Source organism: Pseudorca crassidens, chromosome 2, assembly GCF_039906515.1.
Source record: "Pseudorca crassidens isolate mPseCra1 chromosome 2, mPseCra1.hap1, whole genome shotgun sequence".
Classification (NCBI taxonomy): Eukaryota; Metazoa; Chordata; class Mammalia; order Artiodactyla; family Delphinidae; genus Pseudorca; species Pseudorca crassidens.
Genome location: NC_090297.1, coordinates 25,520,433 through 25,543,349, shown reverse-complemented (window position 1 = coordinate 25,543,349; position 22,917 = coordinate 25,520,433). Strand labels below are relative to the sequence as shown.

Here is a 22,917-nt window from a genome sequence, read left to right as displayed (position 1 = left end):
CATTTATCCAACTCTTACACATACCTCAGCAAAATTTGCAGTGTATTAATCATGAGTAGCTAAGCACAAAGAATGAATACTCTTCAAGGAAAAGTGAGTTGGTGTGGGCTACATTTTAACAGGAAATTCCTCTGGCTATATTTCATAGGAACTAGGTGCAGTAACTCTTATGTAATTGCTCAGCATACCGTTTGGTAAAGGATTAACAAAACCTTTTCCCCTTCTGTGTGAGAATTTAACCTTGGGTTAACTTTCTAGCTCTGTTCCCCTGTCAACCTAATAAACAGTAGTATATCAACCATGTTGCTAGGCAACATTACATATGGTAGAAATGACCCCGAACTGGTGAACTGTATCCAGACTGGGAGAACTACAAATGCCTGATAGGAAGCCACACCTCTGGGCTTCCTGAACCACAGTGACTCTTGGAAGAGACATGTCTCTTGTGGGGACCCTGGAAGTTATTTCTATGGAGTTGTTATAAGAGATACTTGCCCCCATGGGACAAGAGGCTTTTAAGCCAGAATAGCTTCCATACTTGCCTGATGTGTGTCTGTCTCCTTGCACCTGAACCACAGGGACAGAGGCAGGGACTCCGACGGAGGAGCAACGACTGGCTCTGCCCTGCTGGTGACCCGTGCTTCCCATCCTATGTCCTTCTAAGTGAATCTGCTGTGGTAGTTTATGAGTTTGAATGTTTCTAAACATTCGATTGTGCCTAAGTAGACCCCTGGAGGGCACTGTATTACTATTTGCTTGCTTTTTCTGGTGGCAGGAGAAGCTCCTCAGAGACTATGGATAATAGAAAGAAGTGAAACTGTCTGGCACATTCTTCTGCTTCCAAAAAAATCCTAATCATACCCTTCACAGTCTGCATGACAGATAATCCATATCCATTACACGTGATCAAGACATATATGTCAAATTGATGCCTTCCCTTAAAATCCCCAAGCTTGTTACTGCTGAACCTTCTTCATCTGAACACATAATCCCAATCCTAACCCCCAATAATTTTTAATATGCTACTGACAGAGGGCCAAAGTATCAAATGATGGATATAAAAATAGTTTCCCCAAACCACAGCTGTCAATGAAGCATTGGCAGTAGTAAAATTATCCATCTGGAGGGTCAGAACAGATGCTAAATGTCCTCCTCAAGTTATGAAGCTTCCATATCATCTGATCACAATGGTGTGAGTTAGTGTCACCTTTGAAAACTAGGACGTATTAGAAACCAACCAAACTACCCTTGCCAAACAAACAACTTTTCATTTAACTTTATAGAAGCATTATTTGAAGAAAAGAATTCAAATTTTCATAGCTTTAATGAAACGTTTGAGGAACACAGCAATATTTGGTGGAAATATTGAGCAAAAATCAATGAAAACATTGCCTATCATAAGCAACTGAATAAAGCACCCCCCTTTTGGGGTTAAAAGACAGCACGAACACATGAAAGCACAAAGCAAGTTACAAAGGACCAACAATGACAGGAAGTACAGTGGTAATGCTCAAAACAGAGCGTAACAGGAACTTCTCACCCACCCCATCCCCTTGCCCCTCTCTACCCTATTACATTACACTTCACAGAGATAATTCTATTGTCAATGCACAAAGGACACACAAGAAAAACCTAGACGTCCAAATGAAACAGTAAGAATTCAAGTGACCAAAGGCCACTCCAGTCTCCCCACCGCCCTCAGAATCAGTGCATGCAGCCCTGCCTGTTGCCTTTCTCTACGTGGGGTTTATTACAACATCAATTAACAACAACAACAAAATAAAAAAACCCTTCATAATATTCTGAACCTCCAGGATACTCTATTTCACAACATTCTGCAGACCACTGAGTCAATAGCTTTCTTAAGGAATATTCAAAGTATAGTGACCACCAAAATATTTACATCAGACTGGCATCTTTCTGCCAAATGAACAGAAGCCATGATGCTCTATGTCATTTCTAAAAGTATTACAGATCCAGGCCTTATTTATATTCCTTTCCAACCACTGTGAAAGCCTGTTTCCTTCTCCCAAAAGAAACAACTTCCCAAGGGTGCCGCTTTTCAATCCCATTACAAGTAAAAATCCTGTTCCCATCCATGCAGTATATGTAATATTAGAAAAAAAATCCCTTTGCAAACTTGGAGTGAATATGCCAGAAAGATGCCAAATATAAACTAAATCACTAATGGTCTGCGTTGGGCCCAATTGTGAATTTACTTATAAAAATATCACCAACTCCACAAATTAAACCTCAAAGACACTGTGTAGATTATAAATACTGACCACCAAATGGGAACATAAATTTAAAACTGAGGACAGTTTATTATCTGATAGTCCACACAGAGGAATTATCTCCTTTAAAAGTGATAGAATTCAGTGACCGAATTCAGCTATTCCCAATGCCAACACGCAAACAGCCAATGTCTCCAGACATTGCCAGATATAGGTACTCTGGGGGGCAAAATCACCCCCAGTTGAAAATCACTGTCTTAGAGTGTAATCTCTAATGTAAAATTTTTTATTTGGCACCCAGTGATGTGAATAGGTTATGGGGTCACCAGAGAGGATCCCTGCTCTGCCAGAGAAAGCAGGCAGAGCGTTGAACTGTGAGGTAGAAAAGTCATATGAAAACATCAGAAATGCTTTGAACGGAGAGAACGAAAATATCAAACATAACTCCCTGCAAAGTATATCTTCTACACCTCCTTTTAGGTTTCCCTTTTGCTAAGGTCCTGCTTTTAAAACAACGCTAATATTTTCATTTCTGGTAAGAAGTGTTTCTGGTCCTTGAAAATTTTCAATGTGGAATTCTTGATCTAGAACAATAATTTTCCGACTATCTCTGTTAATAGACTGGTTTTTAAACTTCCAGTCTACTTCAGGCCAATGTGTGGTCCTACTGTGTGGACTGGGGTCCAAGAATTCAGCTGCTGTCTGGGGCTAGCACCATCCTAGGGTTCTAACTTCTATTGAGAAGTACAGTTTAAACACCTTCTGAACCCTTCAATGCTAACATTTATTTACAAGCCAATTTACAATTTTTTGATTATCTCTTTTTGTTCAAGAGGCAGAAAGGAAAGTGGTTTTTTTTTTTTTTTTTACTGTCTTTTGAAATACAACTATAGTAAAATTAAAGGAAGAAAATTCATTTTGGATACTTTAACATAAGACAAAATTATGAAAGTGCCTTAAATATCTTTAATCCCTAATATTTCCTGCTCTTTCGACTTTTAAAGAAGTACAGTCTCTTTTGTTAGAATAATTGCATGGCTGCAAAGTGGGTGAAAAGCAGACTCGTTTTAAAAACCTGTTCTTCTAGTAACCTTCCCTTTCCCTCCAAAGGATCTTTCAAAAGGTAAACAATTTAGACATATAACTTGCTTATACTGGCTTACCCTTTCCCTCCAATTAGAGTTCTATTCATAAACGAAGTAAAGAAATGTCAGTGGTGGCTGCATTTCCAGGTTACACAGTAGTGGCTTCTTGGAAATGGCTGGAAAACGCATAGGAGCATTTTGAGTTTTGCCCAAATGCCTTGTTTTATGATCATAAAACAGGTTATTTTTGTGCACAGAATTGTTAAATCCCAAGCCAGACAGGGAAACCACCCAGACCTGGGCTCTCAGGCTCCCTTCCCGGGGCTAACTTAACATTTAATTCAACGGGGCAAGTCACAGTGCCATAAGGAAACTTTCAGCTCATTTCCATGCTTGTCTGCACATAAACACCCTCAGCCTTTAACACTGCAATCTTAGATTTAGAAAGTAATTTTTACAGTCATATAGCCAGACGACCGTGTCTGCCTTATATCAAGGAAACTTTCTCCTTAATACTTCACCAGAAAATTAAAGTATGGAATTCATTAGAAGAGGCTTGGCAGAAGTAAGATTGATCTCAAAACTTAATATATTCTTGCCCACCTTTTCAGAGCAAGAGGATGACGACACAGGAATGCAGAAAGATTGAGACACTATGAAAAAAGTATGGAGATTTTGTTATCTTCCTTCAAACCAGAGTTTGGATGCATGGCAGGAAAAACGGGACACCTCAGAGCCAACCTTGATTCACTCAGAAAGCTTTCAGAAATCAAGGGCGGCACTAAAAAGTCCTTTGAGTCACAGAATCCAACCTCCACTATGTAGTCTAACAGAAATGCAAATAACAGTGAAAAAATGTTCTTCTCAGGGTTCCACAAAATTGGACAAAGGGTGGCTTTCAACCACAGGACTGGCAAGAACAAATTCTAAACCCTCTTCTCCACTAATTTATTGCTACGTAAGCATCTCTCCATCTGGTAAGCTGGGCTGAATTTGGGGTCTATCATCTGAATCCTCTCCGCCGGGGTCGTTTTCCTCACCAGACTCCACGTAGATTGGCCAGTCATTGTCTGTGTCACTCTTTTCTTGGCTCTCGGACGAAGCCTCCACCAGGCTAAGGTTGATGGGCATCAATTCGTCATCATCATCATGTGTGTCTGTAACGCAGGTGCAGCTGTCACACAGCCCGAAGCGCCGCAGCCCCTGCGACAGGTGACTTGTGAAGGTTCTTCTGCAGCCCTTGCAGATAATTGGACGGTTGGACCTATGGACCTAAAATCACCAGCACAGTAAATGTCACAGAAAAGGGGTTGAGTCATGGCCTTCAGGGCCCCATGAGACATGGCCCCTGGCTGACCCTCCAGTCTCATTTCTCACCACTCTCCCTCTTGCTCTCTCTGCCAGTCTCAGCCTCACCAAGGTCCTTTCCACCCCAGGGCCATCGGACATGCGTGGAGTGTGCCCTCCTCCCCACGGTCACCCCTCCCTCCTTACTAATGCCTTTTTTATCCCCCCCTAGCTGTGCCGCGCAGTTTACGGGGATCTTAGTTCCCCAACCAGGGATGGAACCCGCGTCCTCGGCAGTGAAAGCTCAGAGTCCTAATCACTGGACCGCCAGGGAATTCCCACTAATGACTTTCAAGGAAGTCTTCTCTGATACTCCAGGCCAGATTAGGTCCCCCAGCTATACAGTCTCACCTATACTTCTCCCTTTGTTTTATTTCTAACAAATCATTGGTAAAATTCACTAGATTCTAAGCTCCAGGAGGTCACGGACTATCCTCATTCATGTTCTCTGTCCTCTGTCACATTTGTTACTATATCCCTAGTGCCTGGCACATAAAGGGCACTCAGTGAACCGATTAGGATTTTAGGCATGGCCTCTTACGTACCTTGGATTGTTTAGCCATTAGGAAGGCAGATTTGCCAGACAGTGTATTCTCTAAAAGTGTCAGCAGATGCTTCACCCTTGATTTTTTCATTGATAAATGCATTCCTTACTTATGAAAAGAGCTTTGCATACTAGAAAAGAGAACCTGATCTCCTACTCCGTGCAGCTCCTTATGAGGGCAGCAGTCCCAGGGGTCCCCTCTGTATAAGGAGCTATCTTTCTAATGCATGCACTTTTCAGGAACTCCAGCCAATAGGGGATCTGTGAATCAATCAGAGCCTCTCTTTTAGAGAGCTCTGGATGCAGGATACACACAAGAGGCAGTGACAGAGAGAGGCTGATGCAGAAGAAGGGTCAACAACAATACCCAGGTTGCTGGAGTTGCCGTTACATCCTGACCTATGTCCCTGCTTCCCCTGAGGTTTCCTGGGCTTCCTATGCTAAACCCCCAATGCCTGAGCCAACCCAAGTGTGTATGTGACCCTTGCAACCTGATGGAGCCTTTGAAGACTACGTCTTTGGGCTGCAGTAGACTGGGCCTCGTACAAGGTGGAAAAATAGAAGGAATGAGGATTCCAACCAATGAAACATCTTAAAGGTACCCAGGGACCTATTGTTGTCAAGATGGACTGGAGATATAATTTGAAGAAAAAAAAAAGACAAACAAAAACTTAAGGCCTTGGGGTAAGGCCACTCTCAGACAAGTATGCTAGGGCCAGCACTGAGAGCAGAGGCAGTCAGTAACCTTGTATTTATCTTAAATCTGGATTCTTTCAAAACCATAATTCACATACCATAAAATTCACCCTTTTAAAGTGTACAATTCAGTGGTTTTAAGTATACTCATAAGGTTGTACAACCATCACCACCATCTAATTCCAGAAATTTTCATCACTCCATAAAGAAAGCCTGTGCGCATTAACCGTCATGCCTCTCCCATCCCCCATGCCCCAACCACTAATCTACTCTCTATCGCCATAGGTCTGCCCACTTTTTATATTTCATATAAACGAGATCACATGATAGGTGACCTTTTGTGACTGGCTTCTTTCACATAGCATAATGCTTTCAAGGTTGTTCCATGTTGTAGCATGTATCAGGAACTCATTTCATTTTACGGCTGAATAACATGTATCCATCGTACAGATATGCCACATTTTGTTTATTCATTCATCAGTTGATGGACATTTGGGTTGTTTCTACTTTTTGGCTATTATGAATAATGCTGCTACGAACATCTGTATGCAAGTTTTTGTGTGAATGTCTGTTTTAGTTCTCTTGTGTAGAATTGCTGGGTCCTAATGGTAACTTTATGCTTAACCTTTTGAGGAACCGCCAAACTCTCTTCCACAGGGGCTGCACCATTTTATGTGCCCACTAGCAGAATAGGAGGGTTCTAGTGTCTCCACATCCTTGCCAACACTTTGTTACTATCTGTTTTTGTTTTTTTTATTATTATTATAGCAATCCTAGTTTGTGTGAAGTGGCATCTCATCGTGGCTGTGATTTATATTTTCCTAGTGACTAATCATGTTGAGCATCTTTTCATGTGCTTATTGGCCATTTGTTTATCTTCTTTGGAGAAACGTCTATTCACATCCATTGTTTAATTGGGTTGTTTTTTTATTGTTGAATTATAAGCTTTTTTTTTTTTACGGTACGCGGGCCTGTCACTGCTGTGGCCCCTCCCGTTGCGGAGCACAGGCTCCGGACGCGCAGGCTCAGCGGCCATGGCTCACGGGCCCAGCCGCTCCGTGGCATGTGGGATCTTCCCGGACCGGGGCACGAACCCGTGTGCCCTGCATCGGCAGGCGGACTCTCAACCACTGTGCCACCAGGGAAGCCCAAGAATTCTTTATATATTCTGGTTATTAGATCCTTAGCAGATAAATGATTCACAAATATTCTTCTCCCATTCTGTGGGTTGTCTTCACATTCTTGATAGTGTCTTTTGAAATCCAAACCATTTTCATGTTGGATTTTCCAAAGACTGATTGCCTTGCTCAAAGTCGATCTTAAATGCAATGCCTTTCTAAATGGCCTGAATGCTTTTTAGCAGGTAGGAATCACCCACTCACATGGGAGACAGAATCCTAGGCGGCAGCCAGTGGGAGGGGAGGTCCGCTTGGGTTGGGTCCTCTTTGCTGCTCACAGGTAGCCCTATAAGTGGCAGTATATCTCTTCCCCACCCCGGGGTGCTGAGGTTGGGTGGGAAACCGAGAATGCAGCTTACCTCTGGCATCACACCACAGGGAACAGACCCACAATCCCCTGTCTAAGCCTCAGTGTTCTCTGCCTTTTGACAACCATTCCTGACTAGGGTCTAAACTTTCTTAACTTTCCTCCTAAGCAAACTAGTCTGTTACCATATAAGTTTTAACTTTCTCTAAGTGCCACCAACCCAGGTGTAATTTAGTAGCAGAAATACATGTTTAAAATTCTCTGGAAATACCCCAGTGGACAGAGAAGAAAAATACAGACTGGCCTTGCCCTCACATTAGACGAACGTCATGAACCACCGCCACTCCCACCCCACCGTCCCGAGAGAACCGCCAGCTCCTCCACTTACGCTGAGCGCGTGGCCCCGCAGATGCTCCTGGCGGGTGAACCTCTTGCCGCAGGTCTCACAGGGGTAGGGCCGCTCCCCTGTGTGTGAGCGGATGTGACGCTTAAGGATGCCCTTCTGTTTGGCCATGTAGGGGCAGAAAGGACACTTGTGCAGCTTGATGGGCACCACCAGCACACCACCTGGGGAACCAAATGGTACTGTGAGCAGCAACAACACTGGCCGCCCTCCGATGTATGGGATCCAGAGCAGGGGAGTTCGACCAGCCCAGGTCGAGAAGAAGGACCCCAACTCTACCAGCAGCTAACAGCGAAACAGTGTCTGCAAATTGCCACTCTGGCTCCCAGTCAGCCAGAGGAGAAGGTGGGCTTCTGATATAAGATTGCAAGGAATGCTGTAAGGCCTCAGCTTTGAAACTTCTCTGTGGCTCACAGTTAGAAAACACAGCTTATATTACAACCTTAGAACACATATATCTTCATGTAGACAACTTGAAAAGCTTCCCAAAATAATACTCACTCTGATAATGTCTATTCTCTTTGATTTCATTTTAGGACAATAATGATTGAGACCCTGTTCTAGACTGAATTTCATCCCCCTCAAATTCATACATTGAAGCCATAACCTCCAATGTGACTATATGTGAAGACAGGGCCTTTAAGGAGGTAATTAAGGTTAAATGAGGTCGTAAGGGTAGAGCTCGAATCTGGTAGGACTGATGTCCTTATAAGAAGAGGAAACTATGCCAGAGATGGCTTCCTCTCCCTACTCTTGTACAGAGGAAAGGTCATGTGAGGACCAGCAAGAAGGCAGTCGTCTGCAAGCCAGAAAGAGAGCTCTCACCAGACACCAACCCTGCTGGCACCTTGATCTTGGACTCTGCACCTCCAAAACTGTGAGACAATAAATTTCTGTTGTTTAAACTGCTCAGTCTGTGGTATTCTGTTATGGTTGCCTGAGCTGGCTAATACAAACCTCCTGAGTTGATTTAATGATCCTCAAAAGTTTGAAAAAACTATTATGATGGAACAGACCACTGGGTCAGTATTCATGATTTCTTTGACAGCAGCTCCTAATAATAGCTTCCAGGCATGTGTAGAAGTGGTTTGCTATGATGCAGACCCTACATTGTTTGGAGTTCATGTTAACTCTATATATCTGAAATCATCAAATATCTTAAAAATTCACTTAAATATTTTAGAACTCTTTTTTTTCCACCTTGCTCATACACCCGTTAAGGTGACAACATGATTATCACCCACATGTATAAAAACTGTTCCTTTCAAGTTTCCTGAGTTACCCTTATTGTAGTATTCCAAGATTTGTCTCCTCTATCCATGCCCTTCAGAATTTTACAGACTTTGATCACATCATATTATATGTGGAGGCACTAGTAACTCAAGCTTTCCAGGCACAGAAACCTGAGTTCAAGTCCTGGTTCTACCACTTACCAGCTGTGTGACCTTGCACATCTCACTTAACTTCTCTGTGCTTTACTCATCTGTAACATAGGGAGGATAATAGTTCCCACCTCATAGGATTGTAGTAAGAATGAAATGAGGTAATGCCTAAAGCACAGCAGCTGGCATATAGTAAGCTCTCATAAATGTTAACCATTTTTGTCACATCATCATCACCTCGGTGTTTCTTTTCTGATTAAGCTGGCCAGGCTCCTGTGGTCTCTCTCAACACGGGAGTAACTCCTTTTCTCTGGGACCTTCTCAGGACACCTAATAGGGCTTTACCTTTCCTGAGGTGCTGCCAAAAGTATGGCAAGCTGAATGTCAAGTGAGAACCCAACATCATTCTATGTACGGGTGAAGATTATTCTCTTTAGTTTCTAGTTCCCATCCTGATAATGCTTAACATTTTGCATAATCTATAGTGACTCCAAAATCTGTTTCCCAGAATAAAAGCAGCAGCTCATGGCTCAACACTGCATATATATGTTGGATTATTTATTTGTCACTGATCACACTGGTGCTGAGATGCCAGTTTCCTGCTCACTCCTCTGGTACTGTGGACTCTTCCCGTCATTTATCCCCATCAGCCTGGCATTGTACTATCACCTTCTTTCCGACTATAAAAACATTCAGTAAAATGGGTCCAGTGTTAATCCTTGGAAAAAAACAACTGTTAACTATTTTTCCATCAGAAGAGTATGAATTATTGCAACACTTTCCTTCCTCTCTTATGATCTGATTGCTCCAAAAAAAAAAAAAAACAGTTCACCTGAATGCCTATTACATGCGAGGCACTGTGTCAAGGTGCATCTTTACCAAGATACCTGTTTCTTCCCTCAAGAAGTTAAGTCTAGCAAGAGAGAAAGACATGGAAACAAATTCATACAATATAATATAACACAGGCAAAGTTCAAAGTGATGAAGAAATGTAGAAAATAAAGTAATGAATTCTCTCCTGGAGTTCAGAGAAGATTTCACAGGAGAGATGACCTTTGAGCAAGGTTTTAAAGGATGAATAGGAGTTCACTGGGAGTTTGAGAAAGAGAAAGGTATCTCAGGCAGGGGAACAACACATGCTTAGGCACAGAGGTAAATGAGAATATGAAATATTAAGTGGAGTGGAGAGGTATGAGGAATGAAGCCAAGGAAAGGGCAAGGAAAGGTCAAGAAGGTCACATTCATGCATTTATTCAACAAATTTATACTGAGCACCTATGATGTGCCAGGCTGTGTTCTAAGCCCTGGGGATACAGCAGTGAACAGAAAAAACAAAAATCCCTGCCTCTGCAAAGCTGATATGTTAAGGAACTTGGACTTTATTCTCTAAGCAGGTGGGGTTTTAAGCTGGGAAGGTACAAGGTGAGACTTGACCTTTAAAGGATCCCTCTGGGGATAATGCAGGGGAAGGATTTAAGAGAGGCAAGATTAAAGGCAGGAAGTCCAGGTGGGAGGGGATGAGCGATGACATGAATTAAAGCCAGGGCTGTGGAGGTGGAGAGAAGGAGAAAGGTTTGAGAAGTAAAATTAATAGCACTCGATGACCACATTGGGGAGGAGAGAGCAGGGAAAGAGAAGATTCTAAATGACACTGATTCTGGGTTAGCTGACTTGGTGGGTGACGGTGGAATAAACCGAGGCAGGGAACACAGGAGGAAAAGCAGGTGCAGGATGGATGAGGAGGTCTGTTTGGGTTTTACGATGTTTGAGGCAGGCTCAGAGCATCCAGGGGGGAATATCTGGATTAGACAGATACATCTGGAGCTCAGGGAAAGAAGAGAAGCATACAGTTTTGAGAGTCCTCAGCAGATTGGAGTGGTTGCTTTAACTGAGGTCTGGCTCTCCCCTAAGCACCCTGCTTCCCTTAACCCACTGCCTTGACACCCTGGATCAGGGGAGGGTGGTCTTCCTTGTGCTTCACTGTCATCTCCAGACCACTGTCCCTCCCTCCTTCCTTAAAAAGCCTAAGATCTTTTGGAGCTCATCCCATCAGATGATACTGCTACTCATCCTTGTTACAGTCATCCAGGGGCCCCTAGATCATCCCCTCACTCCTTGGAGATTTGATCACATTGCCTTCAGGCTCAACTCCTGGCATAATTCTTGGTGTGAATACCGAAAATGACCCTCGCCATACCCTGGCCTCTCTGTTCCTGGACCTCCTTTCTTCCAAAGTCCTTATCCTCCACTCCACCTCAGCCACCCAATCCTAGACAAAGAGCTCCCAACTCTGCCTGCATATTAGAATCATCTGGGAAGCTTAAAATGAAAATAAATACTGATATCCAATCCCCATCCCAAGCTAATGGGTGGGGTGGGACCCAAGCATCATATTTTTAAAGCATCCTTCCCAGTCTAATGTACAGACAGGGATGAGAATCATGGCCCCAGGCCTAGATATTGCCAATAACTGTACTCACTCCATAACCCACATTTCAAGCGCTCCACTTTCCAGTCACCGCTTTATATCTTTCCAGCTCACCCCGTAGGTGTTCCTTCTCTACAGGGACGTCCAAGCCATGGACTATACTTCCATTTTACTGCCCTTCTCCTCCTCAAGTCCTCACTCCCCTCCTTCCCCAGCTGAGTGCCTATAGCCCATCAATGAAATCACTCCTTTGCATATGCCCTCAGCTGCCTTGGTCCACTGTCTCCCTCTATCCGTATTCATCTAGTTCAATATAACTCTCTGCCTATTCTGTAGGTGAAACAAGGCAAGTTCACGTCACTGGAAAAAAATGCACAACTCTGTTCCGGTCTCACTTTAAATCAATCCAACCATCACCATCTGACTACTATAATATCAAAAGAGCCCTTGGGGGGCTTCCCTGGTGGCGCAGTGGTTGAGAGTCCGCTTGCTGATGCAGGGGACACGGGTTCATGCCCCGGTTCAGGAGGATCCCACATGCCGCGGAGCGGCTGGGCCCGTGAGCCATGGCCGCCGAGCCTGCGCGTCCGGAGCCTGTGCTCCACAACGGGAGAGGCCACAACAGTGAGAGGCCCGCGTACCAAAAAAAAAAAAAAAAAAAAAAAAAGAGCCCTTAGTTCTGCCCAAGAACCCTAAGTATTTCCCTGGTTCATTCACTCTCCCACTCTTCTCAGTGACTATTTCATACCTTCCCACTGCTCAAATCTCCCACCCCTCCTACCCCTTCCTCACTGTCAGCAGCTGTCCTTGCTTCTTATTTCATTGAGAAGGAGGGGCAAGCAGAAGAGAACGTCTACATGGTCCCAGCCACCCCCCAACCTCCAATATGAACACATCTAATCCACTTTCACTCCTGTTACTATGAATCAATTGTTCTCCCTCCCATCCAAGGCGAGACCATCCCTCCACTTATACATGGGACCCCCATCTCTCCTCGATCTATCCATTGTCCCTCACTCTTCCATTATCATTTATCTTCCTCTCTCCTGGATCATTCTCATCAGTAAAGAAATGCTTTTAGATCCTCCACCTTAATAAAAACCTTAACCTCATATGCCCTTTCAGCCAGAACTCAGAACCCCTGAGTTCTCTTTTAAGGCTACTCTGTTTGGTCTTTTGTCCACCACTTCATTGATACTGCTCATCAATGACCTCTCCATTACTAAACCCAATGATCAGTTCTCAATCTGCCTATACACAGTACCGGACATAGTTGATTTCCCCTTTTTCTTGAAACATTTTCTCCTCTTGGCATCTATCACTCTTTTGATTCCCTCCTACCTCACTGGCTGCCCCTTCTCTGTTTCCTTAGCTTGTTCCCCTATTTTCCTGACCTCTAAATGTTGGGTCAGGGCTCAGTCCTTAGATCTCTTGTCTTCTCCTTCTAGATCTATAGGTTCATGGAACATAAAGATTTTAAATTTCATGGACCCATTAATGACTCCCAAATTTATATCTCGGCTCTGATTTCTCCCCAGAACTCCGAACATATAGATGTAATTACTTACTGCACGTCTTCAATGGGATATCCAAAAGGCACCACAAACATAACATTTAAATCAATCACTCAAGCTAAAAACCTTAAGATCACCTTTAATGCCTCTTTTTCTCATACCACTTATATAAGCCATTAGCAAATCTGGTCAGCTCTACCTTTCAGAGACAGTATAGTCCTAATCCAACCACATCTCACCTCTCTACTGCTACCACACTGATTCAAGGAGCACAGCCATCACCTGGGTTATTGCAGTCACCTCCTAAACGGTCCTGCTGCTTCCACCTATGCTCCCCTCTAGTCAACAGGAGAGCAAGAGCGGAAGGAAGAGGCCCACTTAGGAGGTGACAGCACACAGTACCCAGAGGGATCCTTTTAATATATGTCATCTCAAGTCACTCTCTGCCAAGATCCTCTAGTGGATTTCCTTCTAAGAGCAATATTCAAAGGCCTTCTCATGGCCTTCAAAACCCTACCCAGTCCACCCTCACTCAACCTCTCTGACCTTATCCCCCACAACTCTCTGCCTTGCTCACTCCACTCCAGCCACACCAGCATCCTTGCTGTTCCTTTCATTCACTTGCTGAGTGCAATCCTACACCTGGGCCTTTGTACCTTTCTCTTCCCTCTGCCTGGAATGTTCTCCCTGATATCTCTACAGTTTGCTCACTTAAAGGCAACCTGTTAGAAAGGCCTTCCTGGTCAACACTAAATAAAACAGCATCCCCTTCACTTTCTATCAACTTTGTCCCTGCTTTAGTTCTTCTTCATACTATAAATGTCCTTATTGGTTTATTGTCCGGCTCCCTACACTAGAATATCAGCTACATGAGGACAAAGACTGTCTTCTGTTCACTGCGATGAATAGTGCCTGGAATATAGGAAGTGCTCAGTAAATCTCTGTTAAATGAATGAATGAACAGGAATAAGATGTTGAAGAAGCAAGGCAATGGTGGAATGCTGACACACTTACATTAAATGACCCCATGATAAGGCTGAAAAGGAATGGGCAGGGGCTTCCCTGGTGGCGCAGTGGTTGAGAGTCCGCCTGCCGATGCAGGGGACACGGGTTCATGCCCCGGTTCGGGAAGATCCCACATGCCGCGGAGCGGCTGGGTCCGCGAGCCATGGCCGCTGATCCTGCGCGTCCAGGGCCTGTGCTTCGCAACGGGAGAGGCCACAACAGAGAGAGGCCCGCGTACCGCAAAAAAAAAAAAAAGGAATGGGCAGAGGTAAGAGCAATCGGTACTTGTAGTGTCAGAAGCCAGGGGAGGAAAGAATTTCAAGAAGGAAAGATCAGAGTTAACTACCAAGAGTAGTCAAGAAAGATAACACCTGAAAATCACTCCCTGGATCGGCCCTGGAAATGTATGGCTGACCTCATGACAGTGGTTTCAGGGAAGGGGGAGTTGGTGGTAGTGTCAGAGCACAGTGGGCTGAGAAAAGATTGGGAAGTAAAACAGTGGAGGTGGCTGATATAGATGAACTTTTCAAGAAGCAATGGCAGGTGCTGGAGCTGGGGATGGGAGGTCCAGGGGAGAAGATTATAGGAGGACCATGTGCTTTGACAGTGTCTGCTAGTGTCAGAGATGAGCAATGTGAACACAGAACTACTGTAACAGCCTCCTGACCGTCTCCCTGCCCTCATCTCCCATCTCTGCACCATCTTGTGCTGAGGCCAAATTAATCTCTCCTGTCCACTCCCAAGCTCAGAAACTACTAAAAATTCTCCTGTGCCTACAGATAGAAACCCACATTTTAGCATTTAAGTTTTTCCATGATCTGACTACAATTTCTCCCCATGTCTTCTCTTCTTACCTTCAGATGCCACTTTTTTTTAAATTGAAATATAGTGTGATTTGCCATATTATGTTAGTTTCAGGTGTAAAGCAAAGTGATTGTTATACATATACATGTATTTTTTTCAGATTCTTTTCCATTATAGGTATAACAAGATACTGAATATAGTTCCCTGTGCTATACGGTAAGTCCTTGTTGTTTATCTCTTTTATATATAGTAGTGAGTACTCAGATGCCACTCTCATAAAGCCTCTCTGACCTACCAGTAGGAAGCCAGTTCTGCTTCTGGACCACACAGTGCCATTTACACACCTCTTAACTCCTCTAAGACACCATCAGTTCTTTGACAGCTGGAGCCACATCTGACTTATCTTTGTATCTTCACAAGGAAGGTGCTCAGATATTTGAGCAAATAAAGGAATAACCAAACAAATCAGTCCTACTCTGTGCCTTGGCGCTTGGAATAAATGTAGCCCAGAGCCAGGTGAACCGAATCAACACCTGGCGGACAACAGGCATGGCAAGCGGCTGGGATGGCTGCCTTGCCACAGATCCCTGTAGCTGGAAAGCTGCCTCTACAGATGGACAGATGGACTTGAATGAGGGTGACGTACAGCTGAATTACTATTTCTTGATACTTGTGCTTACAGGCAGAGGGGTTGACAGACTAAACCAGTGCACTGAAATCCTCTAATCGCTTGTACTGCCTTCACAGTTTGTTTTATGAGTGAAACGAAGCCAGCCAGGGTTGCTAGTATTAGCTGTGACATTTACCAGCTCTGCATTCTTAAGAAACTCACTAAACCCGCTTGGGTCTCAGTTTCTCCACACTTCTTCTACCTAACTCATGTGGCATTATGAGGGGCTGCTGGATGGGAAAGGGGGACACAGTCTGTGAAGTGCTACTATATACACGGAAATTAGATTTCAACAAGTTCCCACAGTGTAGTCACTGAAAAAAACCACTACCTTTTACATGCTGGTTAAGCCACTGTCTCTGAGGACCAGAAACCGTATTTTCAAGTTTTTCAAGTCAAGTTTTAATCAGACATACAGAGCATTCTTGATTTCTTTTAAAATGAAATTTAGATGCAGGAATGAAGTAATCTTTCATTAAAAACTGTAAAAATGAAAAAAAGAAAGAAATTAAAAGTCTCCAGACAGACTCAGTTTTCCTGGGTCTCTCCTATGTGTTCATGTTATTAAATTTCTGTTTGATTTTCTCCTGTTTAAAAAGTCTCCCAAAGGATACAAGAAATTTACTCACATGAAACCAAATTCAACTCTAAAATATTCTCCAGTAAATCACACCATCAAGTACAACATGTTAACTGAGTGTCTACGTGGGCCAGGCACCATGATTGACACAAAGAAGGATAAATTTCCTACCTGTATAGAACATGTTCTCATATGTGAGAAAAAATTCTGAAAACCTTTTCATTTGGTCCTCAACCCTGTGAGAAAGGCAAGGTGGGGGTGATTATCTCCTGAACAAAAAGGGTTCAAAGAAATTTCATGATTTAACCAAAGTCTCTCTGCTGGTTAGTGGAAGAGAATGGGTTCTTTCCATGTCTCCATACTGCACTCAACATGCTTATACTCTAGTTGCAGAGGTAAAAGACAAACATACGTGAAGAGGCAATGCCCTGCACACAGCAGGTGCTCAATTAATACCTACTGGCGGTGGTGGCAGTGATAACATGGTGATAACACTGGCAGTGGTGATGGTGGTGATGAGGATGACAATAGTGACAGTGCCAGTGATGAGGATGACAGTGGGAGACCAGAGGGCACACAAGTGCGTGCTAAATGAGTGGCAGACGATGGAGGCTCATGGAGCTCACCTGAGTCCTCTCCATACCAGTCAGTCTGCACATCCATCATGGAACTCATGGCTGCTACTTCTGCACCACCTGGTCTTCCCTCCAAACTCCGAGAAAAGTGTTGGTCCGCGTCCTCTTTGCTCTGGACAGCACTGTGGCGCAGGAGCGCCTCCAGGAATTGCTTCACATGGTAGTTACTGTAAGCCAAGTCGACCGCCTGGCCTCTGGGCAAACCCTCCTCCCCGTGGGCCAGGCTCAGCGGGGCAGTACGCTGCTGCAGCTGTCCACCCACCTCCACCTCCACTTCCTCGGCATCGAACTCCACCTTGGGCTCCATCTGTTTGGGTCGAATGGAGCCGTCACTGTCCACTGAGCCACTGCCCTGGCTGTCTTTCCCCACCAGTGCCAGAGGGTGGCAGCCTCTGCAATCACCACAGGGGGACTCTCTGGGCTGATCCACACTCTCTTCCCCCTCGGCTGGAGAGACCAAGCTCTTGGTCTCACAGGAGGTCCCTTCCCTGCCTGAACTGGGGCTTCCACTGTCCACCCGATGAGGCGCTGCTGCCGCTGCCGCTGCCGCTGCTGCCACCGCTGCAGCCACAGCGGCCTCCTTCTCCATCTTTCCGCAGATGTCTAGGGATGATCTGATGTATGTCTTGCAGAAGTTCACCACGTCGTTCATCTGCAGGTAGCTGGCAGCCGACATAACTTCAATCACGTTCTCTCCACACAAATCCAACTTCCCAGAATAGAGGAAGTCTAAGATGGTGGAGAAGGCGTCGGAGGTGACGATGTCCAAGGAGGCGGTGCTGTGCCGCCCGCTATCCTGGATGTAGTGAATGAGCAGGGCTCGGAAATAGCCGCTGTTGGCAAACAAGATGTTCCTGTGGGCCTTGAAGATCCGCCCTTCCACAATGATGCTGCAGTCACAGAAAAAGTCCCTCTGCCGCTGTTCATTCAATTCCCCCAAGAGCTTGGCGTAATAGGATTGCATCTCCATTTCTCCACCAGCTGCTGCCGCTTGGAGTAACCTGGATCTCTGCCAAGATTTTTTTTTCAGTTAATTCACAAATCCCAACCTTATAAATAAGATGTTCGTTTTTTGTTTGTTTGTTTTGTTTTGTTTTTCTTTTAATTCTTCCATAAACCCTGGTTGAGTAATGTCTTTATAATATGGGCTGTTTGGGATCTAACAAAAATCAAAGGTTGTCTAACTGGGTTAACTGATGAAAACAAGAAAAGTAACTATTCCTAACTGTACATGGGTGCAGTACTTAGTATTTTACATGGATTCTTTCAATGAATTTTTATAAAAACCCTACAAGTAAGTACTAATATTATACGTTACAATATTGTACTTATTAATACTGTACTTTTGAGACTCAGAGAGGATAGGAGATGATCCAGCTGCAACAGAGCCAGGACTCAAAACCTCCAGAGTTCATGCTCTTATAAATTACATTCTACTTTCTTCAAGGCTCAAAATATAGATAATACCTGAATCTAAGAACTACAGTCTCCAGGGAAGTCTCCAGTGTCCCAATACAGAACTTAGAGACTGGCAAGTACAGTCTCCGCTCACACCCATTACCATAAGTTTGTGGAAACATTTAGTGGATGCTTGGGCTAGCCAGCATGCATTCTCCATTCTTATGGTTTTAGTGCCCTTTTTGTCTTTGGTGGAGTCATTCTTGGCCCCAACCACAGCCAACGTGCTTTGCATAACGCTGGCACCATCCCCAGGCTCCGGACGTGTAAGAGGTAACATAGGCTAAAACCATCAACACATCTTACTCTCTGACCACAGTGACTGGCTCAGAGACGGCCATGTGACTTGGTCAGAGCCAATGAAAAGCAATGAAATGTTTGCTGGGGTCTCCAAAAAAGAGCACTCTCTACTCTGTGGGCATGTGGGATGTGAGGGATGCTGCTGCCACACCACAAGGGGAACCAGACTAACACAGATGACAGCCCAGCTCAAGCAGGAGCAACAGATGGAGCCCAGGGACACCATCTGAGCCCCAGCTCATGCTGTGCCAGAAGCCAATTGAGTCCCTTTTTGCTTTAGCTGGTCTGAGTTGGATTTTCTATCTCTTACAACAGAGACACTCCTAATTGATTGACTCCACAACCCTTGGTTCTCTCCTCTGTATTTTTATGTCCTGGACCTTCTCTGTCAGTGGACTATAAGCCCTTTGAAGGTATGAGCCGTGTCTTACTTCATAGATTTCCCCCACAGCCCCTGGCAGAGTGCTTTGTACAAAGTAGGTTTGCTAAATACAAAGGAATACTCCTTTCTTACCTGCTAAGTAGAACAAGTATAAATCAAGTTTAAAATCCGTCTGCTAATGAGGAAGACAGAAGCTGACCTACCCCGAGCTCTCCTCTCCATCTTTTCCCATCACACAAAGCACGCAGCCATCCATCAACTTACCCCTTTTATTTACTGACCCACTGAGCTCTGAGAAGTTCCTACATCTTCTCCCTCTATCGGAATCCCAAAAGGCCTAGTTAGAGCTGCCAACCACAGCTAACAACTCTTCAGCACTCTTTCTTTCTACAAATGGAACACAACAATTACCTCACCCAACGGAAATGAGGCACCTCCACCCCCCAGAAAGACTCTTTTCACTGGCCAAATAGATCCCTCAAGGCCTATGTGTTAACCGAACAGACTTTACTCATAAAAGACCAACAACAACCTCGTTAAATGCCAATTTACACCTACTTTACACATATTTATAACAAGTGATGCATTAAGTTTAGAAACTAGAGAACCAGTTAGGGAAAGAAGTAGAGGAGCCTCTCTAAGCAAGTAAACCGACAAACTTAAAAGTGAGAACTGACAGCTAGGAAAAGGTAAAAAAGTTATAAAAAACAGACCCAGAAATTTTTTCAAAATATCAGCCTGAGGCCACTTGACTAAGGGTATTAAATGCTCCTACATATTCAAAATGGCCTGAGGACATCACTAAATTATAGCCCAGGGCTATAATAGGTGGGTGATTCTTTATATGATTGATGAATATAAAAAGATGATTCTTTTTATATTCATTTTAGACTCAAGGAAGTTATAATTTGGGGAATTGTTTTTTTCATCCAAAGTAGTTATAATTAACATTTTCATTCAGAAAGGAAGAGAACTGTCAGATATCTGAAAAATTCTACTCTTCCCAAATAAATCAGCTCTGAAAGTTTTCACAGGACTAAGATTTCACTGTCATTCTCACCTCTTCCAGCCACTCCAAACCTTCCTGGCTTTGGCAATCAAAATATTAAGGGGAAAACAAGACACAAGAGAATGCTACATGTAAATACCACATTCTGTTCTTCCTCAGAACTGAAAGAAAACCTATCAGACTGGTAAAATCACATTTTTCAATGTAATAATATCCACTGTTGATGGAACTGTCCTTTGGAACACCATTTTAGAGGGGAATTTGGCAATATTTATCAAAACTTAAAATGTACACATCTTTTGTCCCCAAAATTTCATGGCTAAAAACTTACCCTTTTGAATGTATTCCCAAAAGTACATCAAGTCAAAAGTACAGAGATATCCATTGCATGAGGTTTCTGTTCAAGTGCAAAAGTAGAAACAATCTGAACGTCCACCAGTAGGGGACAAATTAAATCAACGAGGTACATTCACACAGTGGAATACTATGCAACCATGCATTCAATGAGCTAGAGCTGTCTGTGTTCATATAAAAAAGTCACCAAGATATATTAAGGAAAAAGGCAAGATTCAAAACAAAATGTACAGTATGATCCAATCTATGTACATGTTTTTGCTGGTATATGTAAGAAATTTTTTCTGGAAGGTTTTATGAGCAAGAATTAACAGCAGATATCTTTGAGGAGAGGGACTAGGGGTAAGAGGTGTGTGGAAGGACCTTCATTTTTCATTTATAAACTTTCTGTACTGTTAGGATCTTTTACTGTGTGCATATATTGCTTTTTTTTTTCCTTTCCTTCTTAGCAAAGAAGAAAAAGAAGGAGGCGCAGAGGGATAAGGAGTTGGTAAATCAGGGAGATAAATACCTAAGTGGGCCCAATACTTCTTAACTTGTAGAATGGTCTTATCTACAGGGCCTCCTCCCAGGTACTTGCATTTTTTCACTGTAAGATGCTCCTTTCCAGCAATAATACCCAAAACCCATTTCCTCTGGCTTCCTCTCTGCAAACATTCTAGATTCTACCTGGTCGTATAAATACCCCCTGACTTTGCAAAACTCTATCCACATACTTTCTTCAAACCTTTCTCCAATCCTGCATTTGGCATACAATGTGGAAGTATTTATTCACATCAGTCCCACTTGCCTTCAGTGCTCTGCATCCCTGGCACATGCTGAGGAGCACCACTTCTCCTGGAAAGGAAGCTCTTAGGGCACACTGCTCCCAGAAGCACATTCATCCACATTCTGGCAGTGACACTCCCAACCTTCCCACGGTTCCAATTCAACAGTTACTGGCTACAAGCAATGCCTGACACAAGGAAGATGCTAGGAATAGAAAAATGAACCAAGTACAGCTCATGTCCTCCAGGAGAGGGCAGATGCCAACACTAGTACCTGCAACCAACTCCGACATACCCCCGAGGGTATCGCAAGACTGTCTTCACTCCAGTGCCAGAAGCAGCTTTGAACTCCACCCACTCTTTCTGACAACACTCCTCCAGTATCACCAACAGGAGAATCATGGAAACCCACTCATCAATTGTTAGCATGTACTGAGCGCTACTCCTCATGAAGCACTGTAAGAAATACTTCACAAGCATTAATTAATTTTAATCTCACAATAACTCAGTGCAGTAGATAAAATCATTATATCCTCTTTTTCAGAGAAGGAAATTGAGGTTCAGATTTACAGATAACACGCTGAAGCTAGGATTGGGACGGAGATTCGTTTGAATCCCAGAGTTGACATCCTTAACCACTATGCCAAATTGATTTCCCAAACCCTCCAGGAAACCGCGAGAAGGGCTGGAGAACTCACTCACTCCTTTCCCCAACGCACGGAGTGCTGGGGAACTACTCGGAAGAAGAGTTTCCACTTTCACAGAAAGTATTTCTGGGTCAACTATCGTTGATTCACCAGCTAAACTGATCGCAAGACAAGGGGATCCTTCCCCGTCCGGAGCCAGGCGACCCTGCAGAAATCACCAGAACCCGTTACTGTACATGGTCTTTGGCCCCTGAGGGTGAGAACCGAGGCCTTGCCCCTCCCATGGCCTCTCCCGGACAAAGTGACCATCGCTGCGACGGTCACTGCCCCAGCGACCTGGCGCCATCAGAATGAGCGCGTGCCCATACCACCCGCTGGACGACGCCCGGGGTAGGGGGCAACCCAATGTCAGGGAAGGAGGGCAGGGAGGGGGTCGGTCATCGAGTGAGGGTTCGCCCGGCTGGGTCCGGGGATTCGCCAGGGCAGGACGGTCCGAGAGAGGCCGACCGAGGCGGAACATCCCTGCCCGCTGTCCACCTCGGGCCCCTCCCCGCGCCCCGAATCCTCCCCAAGCCAATGAAAGCGGCAGCGTAAACCCTCTTCTCAGCTCTCACCTTCCAGCGGGTTGCAGCCCCGCCGCCGCCGAGCTACGCGCACCGGCACGCCCCCCTTTCATTCACCTGTCGCCCCCTCCGGTGAGAGGCTGGGCAGCCGACTAATCATGGGTGCTCCTGGGCTGAGGAAGGCGGGCCCTTGGGCCAGAAGGTTGGTCAATGGCTCTGGTGCCCCCTCCAGAGGATGCGCTCTGAAGGCTCCAGTTCTCGCGGGGTGATGGGAGTTGTGGTCTCAGCGTTCATTTTTCGGGCAAAAATACAGTAGACAAAACTACAAGTACCAAGATGCCAAAAGGGGCAAGGACCAGCGCTTGTAAAAGGCTGGAGCTCGGTTCGGTCTTCTGAGTCCCACTCGAGGGACCTGCGAAGTAACGGTCTCTCTGTCCGAAGAGCTAAAAGCACGTCGTGCATATTAATACAGCCTGGAGAGTAAGAGCTATGACCTGTCAGTCCGCACACATTTTACAACCGCCAGCGCTCTCCGCAAAAGTTCTGGAAATGAGTGAAATGGTTTAATGTACTCAACAGGTTTTTCTTCAACACCCGCAATACTCTCTTCCCTTGAAAGGATTTC

The 22,917-nt window shown here is 44.6% G+C and overlaps 2 protein-coding genes across 3 annotated transcripts in view; one reads left to right on the top strand and one right to left on the bottom strand.

Annotated features, from left to right (window-relative positions):
* The window catches only part of ZBTB8OS (zinc finger and BTB domain containing 8 opposite strand), a 131,775-nt gene extending 123,069 nt beyond the window's left edge, over nucleotides 1–8,706 (top strand). The window contains exons 8-9 of one of the 2 annotated variants that reach the window (XR_010940708.1): nucleotides 7,910–8,139; nucleotides 8,331–8,706. Coding sequence is in view for 1 of the 2 variants with exons in the window: in XM_067725298.1 (XP_067581399.1) it covers nucleotides 8,331–8,358 (28 nt within the window). In the remaining variant the exon portion in view is untranslated. The remainder of the gene's footprint in view (nucleotides 1–7,909; nucleotides 8,140–8,330) is intronic. The other variant, XM_067725298.1, reaches the window with a different exon arrangement.
* ZBTB8B (zinc finger and BTB domain containing 8B) lies at nucleotides 1,562–22,433 on the bottom strand. Its single transcript, XM_067725294.1, has 4 exons — nucleotides 22,344–22,433; nucleotides 16,804–17,821; nucleotides 7,780–7,958; nucleotides 1,562–4,591 (listed from the first exon to the last, which is right to left on the bottom strand). Exons 2-4 carry the CDS (start codon nucleotides 17,780–17,782, stop codon nucleotides 4,274–4,276), a joined length of 1,476 nt encoding a protein of 491 aa, XP_067581395.1. The 5' UTR covers nucleotides 17,783–17,821; nucleotides 22,344–22,433; the 3' UTR covers nucleotides 1,562–4,273.
* Nucleotides 22,434–22,917: the final 484 nt, after the last annotated feature.

Excerpts from the sequence above, each read along its gene's own strand:
- ZBTB8B (XM_067725294.1), bottom strand. The coding sequence starts at position 17,782 with ATGGAGATGCAATCCTATTACGCCAAGCTCTTGGGGGAATTGAATGAA. Across the intron at positions 7,959-16,803 it reads CTGGTATGGAGAGGACTCAG|GTGGTGTGCTGGTGGTGCCC; the intron begins GTGAGCTCCATG and ends TTGGTTCCCCAG. Across the intron at positions 4,592-7,779 it reads TGCGGGGCCACGCGCTCAGC|GTCCATAGGTCCAACCGTCC; the intron begins GTAAGTGGAGGA and ends TGGTGATTTTAG.